At 40.9% G+C, this 16983-nt stretch overlaps 1 protein-coding gene across 1 annotated transcript in view; it reads right to left on the reverse strand.

The window, feature by feature from the left end:
• Positions 1–7087: 7087 nt before the first annotated feature.
• Positions 7088–16983, reverse strand: part of LOC126393829 (protein unc-13 homolog C) — a 136278-nt gene continuing 126382 nt past the window's right edge. Inside the window, exons 30-32 of the mRNA XM_050050209.1 lie at positions 14444–14536; positions 10823–10982; positions 7088–8716 (exon numbers count right to left, since the gene is read on the reverse strand). Coding sequence (XP_049906166.1) covers positions 8431–8716; positions 10823–10982; positions 14444–14536 — 539 coding nt within the window. The 3' untranslated portion in view covers positions 7088–8430. The remainder of the gene's footprint in view (positions 8717–10822; positions 10983–14443; positions 14537–16983) is intronic.

The raw sequence follows: 16983 nt of genomic DNA on the forward strand, positions 1-16983 counted from the left end.
CCATCCTGACGGTTATAAAATGTTTGAAACATTAATGTATTGAATTTCAAGTCAGAATAGTCAATACACATTATGTATGTATGTATGTGTATATATATATATATGTGTATGAATTAATAAGAATTAATAAGTCGTTATCACAAGATAACAAAGATTGTTATCTCGTGATAACGAATTAATTAATTCGTTATCACGAGATAACAGTGCACAAAAAAAAGACTAATACATGGCCGTTCTCGTCTTCCGTAAAATATATATATATATACATATATTTATTTGTATGTAGTCTGGATGGGATTCTTACTGAAGGACTCTTTTCCCTGTAGAAATTAGTTTAATAAGTTTAATTTTTTAATTCTATATTAAATCTATATAGGTATTCTTAGTGACAACAACACACTGTAATATGGCTCCATATTTTACTGTGTCTCATTGTATTCTAATTGCATTTGATGAAACTATTTTATGCTCTATGAAGCTGGGTCAGTTTCTATTCTCTTGTACCTTGAATTATGTTGTATCATATAACATGAAATGGTGGTATACAATATTTATAATCAAGTATATACCATATATGTTACATTTACAGAAATCCGCCAGTTTGGATCTGTGGTCTGGCCTGAAAAACGTCCTCCTATGATAATGACTTATCCCTGAGGTGAGATTCATCAATCTTCCCCTGAAGAATAAACAGCCCTCTGCTTTGAAGGACACAGAAAAATCCAGGTTGGATGCTTCATGTCTGTCAGGCTGTTACTCATACATAACAGCTGGTTGCATTACATTATCTCACAGATGGACATGTTCCTTTGGCCCGTAACTTCTGGATAATGTATCCTCCTCTTGTTGAGCTTCATTGCTGTTTTATCCTCCTGTCATGTGCCCAATTAGCTGCCCCTGGAATTCATCTCGGCTTTATTTTATTAATCTAATGCAACGTATCAGATTCATCAGTAAGAGAAATCAGTCCAGGGTGGTTGCTTGCCAGCTGCTTGTTCATACACACACATACACACACACAGATAAGACCAGGGGGTTAACAACATAGTTGTCATCTTACCATAAATTATACCAACCAGCTCATCCTCAGAGATCATAATTTGCCCAGCATCAGTTCGTCCTCTGAAATGTGCTGCAGAAGATGACTAAAAATTCCTGGAGGAGTTGACAATATGCAAATAAGAGGTCAAGGTTGTGGAAGTCAGAGTTGATGTAATTTTGCATCTTGGCAGCTCTACGGTAGGATGAGTCAGGTTAGTGTTTTACTCTATTTTCCCTCCCCTCTGGGAGTGACAGTGTTCCCCTTCCCCCTGCTTCAGTTTGCTCTTTTCTCTATGTCTTCTTCTTTTAACTTCCTTCCTCCACTATCTCTGATTACATGGTGAGGAAACAAGCTGGTGTGACTGGCATACTTGGCTCAGCAAAAGAAAAAAATAGAAAATTAAAATTTCAGGTAGGGTGGGGGTGTGGAGCACTCTGGGGTTCTTTAAAAACAATGATGCAATTCCCTGTAATGCAATTCAATCTAAATTCAGACACATTCAACCGCACTTAATGTTGCTGTGACTCAGTAATGACACACTTTTAGCTACAACATATTTAACTAAAGACACCTAACATATGTATTAAACTGTAGCTGTTGTATTGGCCATCTATGGTGTTGAATGACCTACGTTCATGTTGATTGCCCTATAACATCATTGATTTGAATCACTGGCCCTATAAACTACATCTGTCATTCAGTGTTTTCATCCTGGAGAAGGCAATATGTAAAGGCAACACAATGGAGTTTCTGAGCCCTCAAAATATATATCCAAGATTGTTGTGATGGTACATCAACTCACAATAGGTTGGATGACACCTCTGTCATTGTTTGAGAGCGTCTGTTTTGCTCGTACTGGCACTATGCTGTTTCGGGGTTCAGGTAGGAACCCGGACACAAAAAAGACTACAAAATTTGGCTGCTTTACGGCATATGTCATATGCCCCTCCTCTCTTTAGAGTAGCGCAGCCGAACCGAGGGGAACGAAGTTAGACGTGGTTGTCATGGCTGAAGCGACATAGAAAAGGAAGAAGGTGAAGGTGTTGTCCGAGGAGACAAAGAAAAGAAAACGGGAGAGCGATAAAACAAGAGCTCGAACAAGGATTCATTTTGGCCTGGCTTGAGGAGGGATGCCCGACCGATGGTGACCTGGCGCTGTTACTGCTGTTACCCTCTACTTAGGAGACACACTGTCTGCAGGTCGGCTGCCTCAGGTACATTTTAAGATAAAGTGTTAGCCTGCATACAGACAGCTTTCATTTTAGTTTGTCTTTAACACTTTGCTGTTAGCACCACGAGCGCGATGTGCTTGTGTCGACTGTGATCATAAATCATAATAGCGGTGAATGAGAGACTGCGGACAGAGCAGATTGAAATATGGCTTTCTACATGCTGATCACATGTATTGCTAAAGTACTGGCTTGGCTGGCAGAGGTTTTATTGCACTTACAGTAACAAGCGTAGTTGTCGTCAACTAGCGTAATCTTGACGTTATATTCCCCTCATCTGCACCGCGGCCTCTCTGCTGTTGTCTGACTTCACTCTGTTGAGTTGGCCTAATCATGTATGTACAAAATGCTATAAGGCTACTTTACCTGTTCTGAAGACATGATGATGGCGCATTACATGGCCAGCTTCAGGAGGTTCACCGGTATCGTTGGCTTGTCAACAAATAAACGCACAGAAAGATTTTTGCAACAGTTGTAACAGACAATACCATCTTTTGTCTGTAGGGGGACCCTGTGAGGTAAAAAGCACAATCCTCCATTGTGTTGCTTTAAAATGTCAGTTTGTGAACAAAGAAGAAAAAAGAAGAAAAAGATTCCTATTAACTAACCACAGTTCCTTCTAATAATTACCACATCACATTAGCAAAGATGAATTGACTTATTGGTTAAAAAATATTTAATATGCAACACTGATGATAGGCTGTTACCTATGAATATTTGTGCAATCATCTTAGCCAGCTAACGCTAAATCATTGTGCAGCACATGCCTGGAAAGGAAGATATTTTAAGACATTCACTTATTTTTTTTCTTGTTGATATTTAGGTAAAAAGATCAATACCACTGTCACATTTTGAAGTGCTATTGATCTTCTCTGATTCATAAAGCAAAGCATATTTCCCAGAACGTGCTTTTAGGTATTTGAGCTTGTAGAGAAGCTTGTCATTGTTCTCATCTGCTGGTGTGTTGGCATTTTCACGGTGAACAGTTTGACTTGTTGGAGCAGAAAAAGCACAGGTGAAACAAATTTCATTAACAATGGCTCAATTCAATTAAGTGTCACAGTAAGTCATGCTGTCTGATGTTAGCAATTACACCTTCAATGTTTGTGCTATGTTCCTAGTCTTCTACACATACAGTGACTTATATGTCCACTTCCTGTTACATTAACATTAATTAAATGTTAAAAATAGAATGTACAGTGCAGACAAAGACAGTTAAAACATCCTTCTATAGATGTTCATCTGTCAAGATATATAACACACATACATACATAGAAGTACACACCACAAAGGTGTCTATATTAATCTGTGCTGAAACCCCTGTGGAGAAACATGAGCGTCACTATGTCCTTGTGAAAGAATTTAATTGTGTGTCATAGCTCAGGACTAAAAATATCCCCCACATATCCCATCCTTTTTTTCTTAAGTTCGTCACTGTCTGTATCTCTTTCTATAGTTTCTCCATATCTTCATCGCGCTCTCACACCCCTGTGTTTTCTGTCGATCTCTGGGTATCTCTCATTTTCTTTCTTTCCCCATCTCCTTCAGATTGGAGTATAGCTGTAAAGAAAAGACAAAAGGGTGACAATGACAAATGGACTTACTTTGTCTGGCCCTCTTATGTGGCGGTTCCAGGTGATTAGATACACTGTGTGGGCTTTGGACCAAGGGACTGGCTGTGCCTGGAACGGTAGTTCTTCTCTGAAGAACAAGTTGTTTCTAATGTGCTTTAAGTTGTGGGCTTTTTAAATGACATGTGTATCTTTCTAAATCATAAATGGGCCTTTGTTAACATCTATACAAGATGTATTTCCTATGTCAGACACATTTATATACTGTGTAGCACTGGACTCACTGGGCTTTGCAGTGTCTACATTCTCAAATTTAGCCAAAAATGAACTACTCCCTGAAGTAACACAGATGGCTCAAATAAAAAGACATAGACGTGGCATTAAAGTTTTGGCAGGTGACATGTTTTTGAGGGATTAGTTCCTGCCACAGACGTGCATTCCTTCCTGTGGGTGTTAAGTGACTGACAGTAAGTAGAGCATAACTGATCTCAAAACACTCATCTCAGGGACCATGAAATCACACAGAAAAGAGTAACTTTGAAAAAGTAAAACCTTCATGTTCAGTGCAAAGGATTACAGTGTCTTGTGAAAGTATTTGTAGGTGTTTTTCATAGAGTGAGCATCAAAAGTCACAAATGTCTCAGATGTCTGTGACAAAGTCTCAGATGCCATGTGCAGACACCACTAGGAAGATTCTACGGGAAGGAAATTGCTCTTGAAACTTATTCTACCCAGCAGCACAGTGTGTCTCTCACATAGAAACATCTCATGCAAAAATAAAGGACGTAGCTACTGTGACGTCACCCATTGGTTCGTGGACTCCTGTTTTGAAGCCTCAAGTTCGGTACTTCGGCCGTCGTGATCTTGTTTTTTAGGAGCCAGAAGTGACCACATTTAGGAGAGAGGCTGGCGCTGTGGAGAAGTGATGGATAGTTCTGAGAAGCTAAGGATGCTTTCAGCAGACAGCCTGTCAATCAAAGTAGCCTGCCCATAATTATGTGCAACTTCAAGCCTCAACAAAATGTAAACAGGTGAGTTATAAAAGACCAAAACCATTTTTTGTTCCAGACTGTAAACACATCTATTTCTGCTGTAAATTTGGGCATTTTAACATGAAGGTCTATGGGGATTGACTGGCTTCTGGAGCCAGCCTCTAGTGGCCATTCAAGGAACTGCAGTTTTTTGTTGGCTTCATTCAGCTGTGGAGGTTGCTGCTTGGTCTCTCACCCTGAAACTCAAAACAATTAATAATACTTACCTTTTCAGTCAATACCATAACTGTCACATTAATTTTAGGGATATTCCATATTACGTCGTGAAACACCATAAAGTTTAGCTCTTAGGAGTGTGAGTTTGGAATAAGGTTACCTGTGAGGCTGAGTGTGTTCACATATAATCTATGTACAAATATCCATTGGATGTCCTATTGCAAGAGCATTGGGAGATAAAGTTAACACCTTTATTCAGTGTTACAAAATGTGCTTTATGGTGCACTGAGGGATGTTTTTAACACTTAAAAGGCAAGTCGAGGGGATACACACATCAAAGTCTGTCAGGCCTTGTGGAGTACTACAGGATATATCAAAAAAATGTATAGAGCCTTTTGTGGCTCCAGAGGGAGCTGTGCAATGTATGGTATAGTGCCTCAAGTGATGTCCTATGAGGCAGCTTTGGTTGGGTTTGAAGACCACGTCTGAAAATGAAATAAATAAATCTTGTGGTGAGAAATTAAAACAAAGTGACCTTACCAGACCTCTGTAACCTGCTCCTCATCACTGCTTCAGGCAAGCTGCTCAAGGCTACACTACACAGATAGATACTTTACTCAGCCTCTTTGGGGACATTCAGGTGTTCAGTAGCTCACACAGTTAAAAGCAAAGAGTCATATGAATAAATAAAAAGGTAAAAGCTGCCAGTAAAAAAAAAAAAAAAAAAAAAAAAAGTACCACAAAGTCCTTTCGGGATTATTGCACAGAGTCCAGTGGGTAAGGGTAGTGGCAATGGAGAGAGAGGGATCAGATGAGAGAGACAGGCAACCAACAGCCTGAGGTTATGAGCCCCTGGCATTGGCTGAAGTGCTGGAAAGCCTGGTGGCTGTGGAGACAAAGGATCTCCTGAACCCTTCAGTCGTGCAGCACAGTGAGAAGAGCCGTCCATTGGCCTGGCCTGCTAACTGCTATTAGTGTAACACATTTGAATCTCTGACCAAACTGCCACCGGTCAAGTTGAATTGTGGTCATGTATGTGTTAGGCCATGGAAAATGTGCAGAATAAATTTTATCTCTGGTCCATTGAAAAAAAGACTTTTTTCCTTTTCTTTCAGCAAAGACACACTCTCCAGCTCTGATATAACTGATGCTATTGCAGCATTGATGCTAACTTTTTTAGGAGCCACCACTGTTGTTTTGAATGAAAAGTCACTTCTCCATGTCGTCAAACACACCTACAATACACCATAGTTGACAGGATTGTCTCACAGGATGCTGATTGGTTCTAACCACTTGTCGTTCACACAGTCGCCGTACCTCAACCCTGACAAGATGGATTTTTGTCAATCTTGTGAACCCACGATCGTTGCATGATCTTGTAATATCACGAGAATCGAGCTGTTGTGCAAGGTAACCACTTTGAATGTAACTGCCCTCATTTGTCCTCATGTATATTGAGGCTATTTCAGATTAAACATGACACACCTGCAAACCTCGTCAATCTGTTGCCCAAAAGTGTGTTTATCAGCTACAACACTGACAGCTAGTTGTCATCGCCTTGTGAGTCTGTGTGTGTATGTTTTTGTGTGTGTGTCTCCATGGCAAAATGTGGTCCTGGTGACACCTATCATGGCAGGAACTACCACAAAGGCTATTTTGAGTACCCTGCCAGGTGTTTATATGTCTGTGTGTGTGTCACTGGACATATTTTGTCACTGTGCTGGCCTCACAACTGTGCAAAATGCAGTTGCAAAACTTTACAGGTAGCGGAGATCAAACTGAAGGCAAAGTTTGAAAAAGGGTTCGGTCCGATCAAGGGCACTGGAAGTATTTCTTTTGATTTTTATATTGTTACTCCCAACACAAAATGCAAGAAGTCAGGTGTCATGAGTTTGTATAAGTTGACGGGTTAGGTCTGATTACTTTAGTCTCCTGAGCCTCAATCATAAAAGAAAAGTCAAAAATGATTGTTCCGTGTGTTAAAGGGATGCTTACTGGACAATTGTTCAAAATGACCCAGATGTTTTAACACATTTGCACATACTTTATGCACATTGAAGAAAAGTAGACTTTTGTACAATATCTCACTAAATATATTTACATGACATACAATTCGCCATCAGTGCAATACATAGGAATGTTGCATATTTACCAAATGTTAGACTCTTTCCTTTATGAAGAAAAATAATTCCAATGACAGAAGCTGATATAACTAATGTGTAAAGTAACATGTGCAACTTTCATATTGGTTAACAGCTTCACAGGAAATAAAAAAAATAAAATCTCAGTACCACCCTATCTATAATCAAATATTGAGCATTGAAAAAGTAATAGATCACATGTACATATTTATCTTCATACATGTAATGGATTGCTTTTGTACAAATATTTTATATAACTTTGGCAGTTTATCAGGAACAAAGTTATCGGAAAAATATGAAACAATATCAAACTGTCAGCAATGTCATGTAAGCTTGCCTTCCAAAGCTCATGTTCACAGTGGTCATTCAGAAAGGCTGGAAGCTGATGGCCAAAAAGAAATTAAAAAAAGCCAAAGAAAAAGAAAACATTTCCATCCTTTCTGCCAAGACTGTTAGCACTGGAGGCTGTCGTCATTGTTGTCATGGTTATAAAATTACAAACACCTATGAAGGTTTACATAGCAGTCATCGCCATTTACAAAAAACATGGTCTATTTTCAGGTCGACTTAAAATACAAACAGTTTGAAGGCAAGGGGACAGGACCCTGCTCGGTGGTCACTGTGGAATCATGGGAGAGACATGACCGAGAAGAGGACATGCACAACAGTGCTGTGTGGAAGAACGTGAAGCCAAAAAACGAGGGTGCAAAATGAAAGACTTTGCAACAATCAAAACGCCACACGGTCAGAAAATGACTTACACCGGACAAAATAATCGAGCAAATTTCAAACATACTAAGTTCACCATAATTCATATACGTTGGTTTTGTTCTTTTTTTCCACTGGTTTGGCACTTTATTGGAACAAATCTCTGTTCAAAAAGACTAAATGTTGTACAAAAGGTATTTCATGTCTCGTTAACATAACTCGTAGAATATAGTACTTAATAGTAAGCATACGGTAAGTAAACACTTGTACATACTGTAGTTTTAAAATGAACATTCCAACAGATGTTTTACGCACATGCACAAAAACAAACAAACAAACACAACTCTCTCTCTCTCACTGTCTCGCTGCCTCGCCACATGTGGGCCTCCTGCGCTTCTCTTTGGACAATCTCATCCTCCAGCTTCTCTGCAGAAAGAACATCTGTTGCTACTGCTCTTTCTCCTTCTGCTCTTTCTCTTTATCTCTCACTTAAGACAACACAACTCTTTTAATACTGCATTATGTCGCACATTATGACACTTCCTCCGCCGAGCGTGTGTCTGTCTTGAGACGCACAAACTCTTTCGCCACCTCATCGTTGGTCCTTTGAGAGAGTATCCTCATGATGGTGAGGCCAGTTTCGTCCATGCAGATGCTCTTCACCAGGGGGTAGCAGGCGGAGCAGCTGCCCTTGTCCGCCAGCTCTCGGAGCTGGATGACCGTCATGCCGATGATGCGGTCCTCGCGGGCAAAGCAGTAGTCCTTCACTGAGACGTGCAGCTCGTAGGCCTCCGGACCATGTTCATTACTTAGAACACTGCGAGAAATGACACAAGGAGATCAGAGAGGTGAAACTCAAGAATTCAAATACAGAAGGACATTATTTAACCTACATGGAATAAAAATGTTGGGTTGACCACATCATGACAAACTGTCATGTAAGTTGTAATTCTTTTAAAAGTACGCTAACATCACTTTGATGTTCTTTTGTGTTATTGTTCAACCTTAATGCAAATCCCAAAGTCTCACTAAACTGTACATGAGCACGCACCAATTGCTTTTTGGACACTGACATTCGGCTTTGTTTGCAGCTGAATATAACATGTCAGTGAGACACTCAGGCTGGGTGACATTTCCCCAGTGAAAAGCCGCCTCATTATATGTGTAGCTGTGATGACACAAATTCAGTCATGTTTTGCAAGTGAAATTAATGTTTCTATTCAAATGAGCCATTATTCTGTGCCAGCCTTTGTTTTAGGTTGTTTTCTAATTATCCCCAGCAACTTTAATGGCTTCTTAAAATTCAAATGACAGTGGCAGGAGTAAATCTATATGCAGACGGCACTGAGCCTGGACTAATCACACTGCTGTTGCCTCCGCTCAGTCCAAGAAGGCTTTCACATCAGGGATCTGGGCCTGGACCGAGGACACTTGACCACAATGTCCAGTTCATTTGATTAGTGTGAACACTGTGTACTCATAGACTGTGTGAGAATAATGGACGTAGCCAACACAACGGGACCCATTTGTTTGGGGACTCCTGTTTTAAAGCCTTAAGTACAGCATTTTGGCTGTTGTCACCTTGGATGTTTGAGCCTGAACATATTTGGATGAAAGGGTGGAGCTGGGGAGGAGTGAGGGGTGAGTGACTTGAGCTGAGGTGACCCCTAACAAGACAGGCTCTCACTCAAAGCGGCCACGCCCTAATTATGCATAACTTAATAAAATTTAAATGGGTGAGTTATAGAAAAATTCACAGTCTGTACAGTTGTCATGAAGGGGGAAATTAGCTTCAGAGACCAAAACCGTTTTTGTACCCGGGTGTAAACATGTTTATTTCTGCTGTAAAGTTAGGCATTTTGAAATGGTTGTCTACGAGTATTGACTGGCGTTCAGAGTCAGCCTCAAGTGGCCGTTCAAGGAACTGCAGTTTTTGTCACTTCGGTGTTCATTTTTCAGCCCCGAAGGTGGCTGCTTATGTGTATCATACACAGCATGGTATGTCAATCCATGCTTGAGTCCACGTCAAAAGCTGGTCTCGAGTATGATTCATGTGTACTTGGATAGGGTTCTCATCAGGTGTGAAAACCATTGTACTAAAACACAGAAATTGGTCTGTTATTTAGTGCAAGTAGCAGCTGGCGAGTAGAGTTGCAAAGGCATTTCTCCGCATATGTGTATAACACCTGCCGATCTCATCCTCTGAGCCTCACTGCCATGGGTGATGAAGTTGGAAGGCAGGCTAGAGGGCTGTTTCTGACACTGTCCCCAAAATATATATCATGGCAGGTGTAATGCAAAGGTTGACTCCATTGTATGGGCTTGGGGTCTTGCCATTGGCACTCTTTTCTACACTGTAGTGACAACATAAACAAATGTCACATAGATGATGATGCAAATTTGCTCCTGTACGAAACATTAATACTAATGTGAAAGTTGAGTGAGTGGGAGGTACACAGGCACAGTACAAATCAATTGTACCTGATATGAAACCGCCTTAAGATCTCTTTAGCTCTGTGATTTAGTTTGCTCAGCTCAGAGTGACAGTGTCAAAGAGGGGACAAGATTTGACTTCATGCACAGTTTCAATGCAATGAGCAGAAGTGCTGGTAAAGCAACTGCATACATTCACTGCTCAGTAACAATTAGAGGGACTCTGGCAGTAAGGTATTACAGCAATTACTGTATGTGGTACATATGTTGCTGAAGGCTCTTTTGCAGTGTGCAGATCGTACACTGAATACTTGTTTAAAGATACTGCTGTGCGTAGTTAAGGTACATGATCCTGCAAAGTATTTTTAGGTTTTATGTGGGCAGGCGAAATGTGACAAAGTAATTAAGTATGTTTTTTAAAAACACCCTCAGCTTTGCTCCCTCTTCTCTCCACCTCTGTAACTATATTTAAGGAAGCATGATTACTCACTATTGGAATGTTTCATTGTACTTTGGTGACCAGTTGTTGTTCTTGGTCTTGGTGCTGAATTTGCGCTTCTTGTCAGCCAGGTGCGGTCCCACAGCGTTGACCTCTACAAATGGCCGGAACATGGCGTTGGTTTGCCAGATGAGGTTGTTCACTGCGACCACTGAGAAATGGAGAGAAAATAATAATCATCAACATTGCATAAATAGTTTAGAAGAAAGCACAAATGCTGTTTCAATGTATTTCAGGCCCCATGCTCTATTTTTCTAAGTGTATTTATCTTGTTCTCGCAGATAACTGCCTAAATGTAGAAAATGTCATATTATGCTGAGATATTGTCAGAGCAAGTACAATAGAATTGGATAGCAGAAACATTTTCACTTATCTTGAACATTATTGGTAAACATCTTTGGATGTCAGTGCCTATGAGTCAAACTGCAAGCATTTATTTGCAACCGTTTTGCACATAAAAAATGAACAGGGATAAAACCACCATGAAGGAGACAGAGACACTAATACAGATTTTGTTCTGTGGTGGTTGCCAGGGGGAATTACAAGAACACTAAACTGCATCTCTTTATTCTGTAATAATAGAAACGTCTATACATGATTGCCATAGTAACCTATCTGCAATCAGGTTGTCATGTTACTGCTGTCGGCTGATTATAGCTGATTGCCAGCTGTAGTGCATATGGTGCTACTTCAGGAGGCTGGAACAGAAATCATTGCAGCTGTGGGGTGATGAGTTTGACTTTTGTTGCTGACATTTGGGAAATAAAATTCAACAAGTGTGTAAATACAGAAATGAACTTCAAAAACAGTAGTGCCTATCTGAGCGAGGGGATCACAAGAAAATCTGGACCTTTTTCTCCAACTTGTTGAAATACAGCTTTAAAAGATACTGCCAGTATTTTTAAGTATTTGAACTAGTTACTGTATTTATTTCATCTTTGATTAAAATGAAGTGAATGAAGTTGTCATATAGCAAAGAGTTGGAAACAAGACAAGATGCTACAACTATGCTAGTGGCTCTGTGAGGCTTTATGCCTGGTTAAGACTACTCAATATAAGCACAATTATAGCCCATCCTAGACGTTGTTGGGTGTCAGCTCTGATCGAGGACAACAGTGGGTGATGCTGCATGAATCAATCTTTTATCCGGTGAAGTGTTTCACAACTGACGACAACCGACGCCAACTGACGCCACATCTGCTGGAACAGCTGGAACATCCCGACAGAAAGACTAGCATTTAATTTTTCTTTCTTTTGTTATCTTCCATGATGACAGCACTGCCTTTGACCGATAGACAGAAGGTCAGCAGTTTTTTCTTTCTTGTTTAAGGCTTTTCCAAACACAAGAAAGCCAGCATCATACACACTGCCATTGGTTGTTTACATTCTTGCTCCTGGATGTCGGCACCTTCCCAATGACATCACACGTGTAGTGGAAAAATGGCTCACTTTGACTGGTCATGGACCAGCGTAGTCTTATGTCTATCGGCCAAGTCACAGCAAGATTTTATGACTCTATAATCACCTAATCTGACACACTTACCATTGTGTCAGACAGTTTGTATTCTGAACCCAGCATGACACACAGCGATGCTTTGAGCAAAATGCTAACGTCAGCATGCTATCATACTCACAATAACAATGCTAACATTCTGATGTTTCGCAGATATAATGTTTACCATGTCCACCATCTTAGTTTAGCAGGTTACCATGCAAACGTTCAATAACTAGCACTAAACACCAAGTGCAGCTTATGGTGATGGGAATGATATTAGTTTTGTAGGTATCTGGTCTTAAATCAAACACCCGGCCCAGGAACTCACATGGATTCAGGTGCTCATAGTTTCTTCTGAACGCACTCAATGATTGAGCTAAGGAAAATCTAACTGATCTAACCATGTGTAACATGTCCATATTAGCAAAAATGTAAACTTTTATATTTTCAGGCATGGCATGATCTACGCTGCCTAAAACTATCTGAACTGACATCTTAACTGGAACTACTGCCTTATGGTTGTATGCCTGTGCAATCAGTCAAGTTGCAGTTACAGTTTACAACCATGTCTATCCAGACTCAGATGTAGCCATGAAAGGTAACAATGCCTAAAACATGGATGCTTCACACACATCTTCACCCAGGCAGCACAGAGGATCTATGTAATCAACACAGTGTCAAGATGGGTCAAGATCAGTGTCATCAATTCAGTATCTGACCAAATGTCTCCCCTTCTGTTCCTGAGTTGTGGTGTTAAATGATGGCCAGAAAAGTGTTCCTTTTTTGTTTTGTGTGAAATTTTGTCAAAATCAACCAATGAATTCTGGAGTTATGGCCAAAACCAGGTCTTGTGAGGTCATAGTTGACTTGATCTTTGACCTTTGACCACCAAGTTCGAATTAGTTAATCGATCAGTTCAAGTGGACATTTGTGCCAAATGTGAAGAAATTCCCTCAAAGTGTTCTTGAGATATCACGTTCATGAGAATTGGACATACAGATAACCCAAAAATATAATGCCTCTGGCCCTGGCCATCGCCGGCGCAGGGGCATATAAATTATTAGTCATTATATATTGTAAGATGGGTAAGAACAGCACTGTATGTTGTATCTGACATTAAAAATGCTTTTAGTTTCTCTTCTCTCAGATATGTATCAGGTCGGGTCTGATATTTTGGTCAAAAATGGGTTGGATAAATGTATTTTTAAAAATGATGTGGAACTCTGAACCCATTTCCTGGTGTCACTCCATCATTTCGGACCCATGAAGACCTCTGGTATGAATGTTTGTACCAAACATCATGGCAACACAGCCAATAGTTGTTGAGGTATTTCATTCCTGACCAGAAATGCCAACTTCACTGTGGTACTAGAGGAAATGTCAAGAGATCACCGAAGTCATCAGGATTCATTATCTGGTTGCCTGTAGAAAATTGTGTGCAGTGAATCCATATGAGGCGCTTGAGGTAAAGTCAGGGGATTGCCAATGTCGTTAAGATTCTCCTGGTACCATGAATATCTTTAAAAAACTTTGTATCAATCCATCCAGGAGTTGATCAGAAGCCAAAAATGTAAACCTGTTGGTGGTACTAAAGGAAAAGTCAGTGTATCACCAGTAGGATACGCACTCTTTGTGGACATGAATGACTGCACAAACTGTCATAGCAATCCTCCTAATAGTTGTTGAAATATTTCCGTCTGGGAACGACTGACAGACTGACATCGCCATGCCTAGAGACATGCTGCTAGCAAGGCTAATAAATACACAGACGTTTCAGATCTCTCAATCATCAGTGTTAGGCAAAGCCACAACTTTTTTAGAGCCTCAGCAAGAATAGAAAAGAAACCTACAGTACAAAGACAGTTATGGTTGTGTTTTGTGTTTGTATAAAGACTTTAATTACGCCATCAGCAATCTTTTAGATGTTAATCTCCTTATTTTCTGTCTCCAAACCGAGCTCCAGGACTATACAACAATGCCACTGATCACGTCTAAGCAGCAATATCGCACAAATGAGATTACCACCAGTAGCTGTCCATTGTGGATCTTTGAATGTTTGCAGAATATATTAGAAAACAAATGACAAAAAGCAGGTATGAGTATAGGAAAAAACTCACCCTTCACGCTGACTTTGTGCTCTCCAGTGCCAGGGTGAGAGATGAGATTCACTTGCATCGACACCTCCCCCACGGATCCGTTGGATGACTGACCTGGACACACACCAAAACAACAACAGGAGAATTGGAAAGAGGCATAATGAAACTCAGAGAGAATGGAGGAGTGGCAGAGAGGGAGCCAGCGAGAGAAATAGAGAGATCAGGAAACAGAAATAAGAGGGAGAGATGGAGAGGATGTAAAAGAGGAGTGAGGATGAAAGGACGGAATCCAAATCTGTGGGTGCAGCTCTTTTTGTAGGTGAGGTATCCAGAAATTGATCCAAAAAGTGGTGCATAAACACCTCTCTGTGTGTCAAAGCTAAAATACTGAACCCCAGAAAAACAGTAGGGGAGTATTCTTGATTTCACCCCTATGGCAGCGCAGCAGCAAACACAGCCAGGGTTTCCTTTAGCTTGAGGCTGAACAAGAAGAAGAAAAAAAAAATGGAAACATGAAATAATCTGCCTAGTTTGAAGGCCATGAAGGAGGCAGATGGTGTGAAGGGATGCACTAAATAAATAATGTTCTGCACAATGAAATCATCTAACTGTTCAACTCAACAGAAATACAAACTAAACATTGGATTAGACTGCGTGCACGCAACTGACATGGAGATGGAAGCAAAAATACGAGGTAGAGAGGGGACAAAAGTGAAGAGTGTAAAGGAGGAAATACCCTTTTGGACATCACAGCCTGCACAGTTACATCAGCATTACAGTTTCAATCACATAGGGACATGTTGCTGCCAGGAAACAATTAGAATTGATTGCTGACCATGTGTCTCACTCTGCCTGATGCAGGGAGTCCTGCCTTGTGTTTCACCCAGCCCGGGACAAACAGATGTTGAATACTGGAAGGCAAGTGCCGGTGTGGTTGATGAAGGGGCGTGTTGATCCAATAGCTAATCAATATGTGCCAAACATGCAGTGCCCATTACAGCTGGTAATGAAGAAACAAGCCTCCTGATTTATTGTAATGATGCCCTGAGAGGCTGGAGGGACGGCAGAAAAACATTGCTGCTGCACAATTAAGCTCCAGACTTGTGGGAAATTAATGGTGCAATGCCACAGCACATTGACCTCAGCTATCGGCTGAAATAATGTAATATTTAAATAGATTCTGTATGTTTTCTGATTGGTGTCAGAGACGAGACACTGACAGTTAGTGCCTAGAAATGATACACAGGCATGTACACAGCAGATGCTGGAATGGGCAGTTTGGGGACATGGGAGAGCAGAGTGTGACTTTAACTAGAATGGAAGGAGTCTCAGTCTGTCTGTATGTCTGTCCATTGACTTTCTCAACAACTGTTTATCTGATCGACTTCACTCTTGCTGGGTGTAGCTGGGGACCCAAGGAAGTACAGTGTGGAGTGCAAGCTCTTGAGATCTATGGGACATGCTACTACCACCGGAGGTACACTGTTTAATGTATTGAGAGGGGACCCATATTAACTGCAATGCCGCCAAACAGCATGTTGAGTACAGCTCGCTCTGATGCTTGCTGCAGTATATTCAGGAACAAATGAAGAAAAAGAGGCTGGAGATATTCCATTGAAGCAAACATTTCAAGCATCAGTGATGTTAACTTTGTGAATGAGCACTTTTGTTCCAGGAAATAGCCGGGCTTTGACTTCACTGAAGCCATAAAATGTGTGTCTGAGTTCGGCTCATTCTACACAGGCAAGTTTTGAACGGGCTCTGCACTAGTAAGATGAATGGCACATAAGGAAGATAAAGGAAAGCAAAAGTAGATAAAACAGAGGTGGCAGTGAGGAGGGTCAGCAGATTAAGTGAGGAAAATGCTAACCAGAGGAAGAAACAGATAAGGAAGCTGAGGTGCAGGCATTAATTGTTGCAGAGTTGCGGTTTAATTCATTGAATTTTTTTCCCTTTTGCTGTTTCGGCACAGAAAAGGATGTCACCCTTAAAACACACAAAGTGACAAATGAACGGAAGATTACTTTATGAGCAGAACGCTGTGAAATATTAACATGAAATTATTCTATGAAGAAATGTGTGTTTGTGTTAGTACTGTATTTCCACTGCAGCTTAAAGCAGCTATAAAACTTCAGCCCGCTCCCTCAACAGAAAGACACGTGTGCTTTCAGGCACAGGAACAGACTAGAGCATGCCATGGTCTAAATGTGTCAGGGCACAGGGGTTGGTGATTAATGAAAGAGTGTCCACTGTGCTTCATCAAGCATCAGCACATCCCCACACTGTTTACTGACCTAATGCACATCTACCACCTCACTAACTCCACTTATAGGCATCACATTAGACCACAGCAGATACAGAGCGACAACATGGTGTCAACTCAGGGGGGGTAAGGGATGAGAGGAGAGACTTAGAGAGGGAGGAAGAGGAAAGAAACACATCGAGCAATCTGAAAATAGCACACAGTGCAACACTGTGCATCTATGCCCATCTGCCAGTCAGGGAGAGCGAGAGCGCTGGTTGGGCCCGCTGACTGCCTGGCTGACTAGCTTTTTCCCATT

The sequence above is a fragment of the Epinephelus moara genome, chromosome 1, assembly GCF_006386435.1.
Source record: "Epinephelus moara isolate mb chromosome 1, YSFRI_EMoa_1.0, whole genome shotgun sequence".
NCBI classification, from domain to species: Eukaryota; Metazoa; Chordata; class Actinopteri; order Perciformes; family Serranidae; genus Epinephelus; species Epinephelus moara.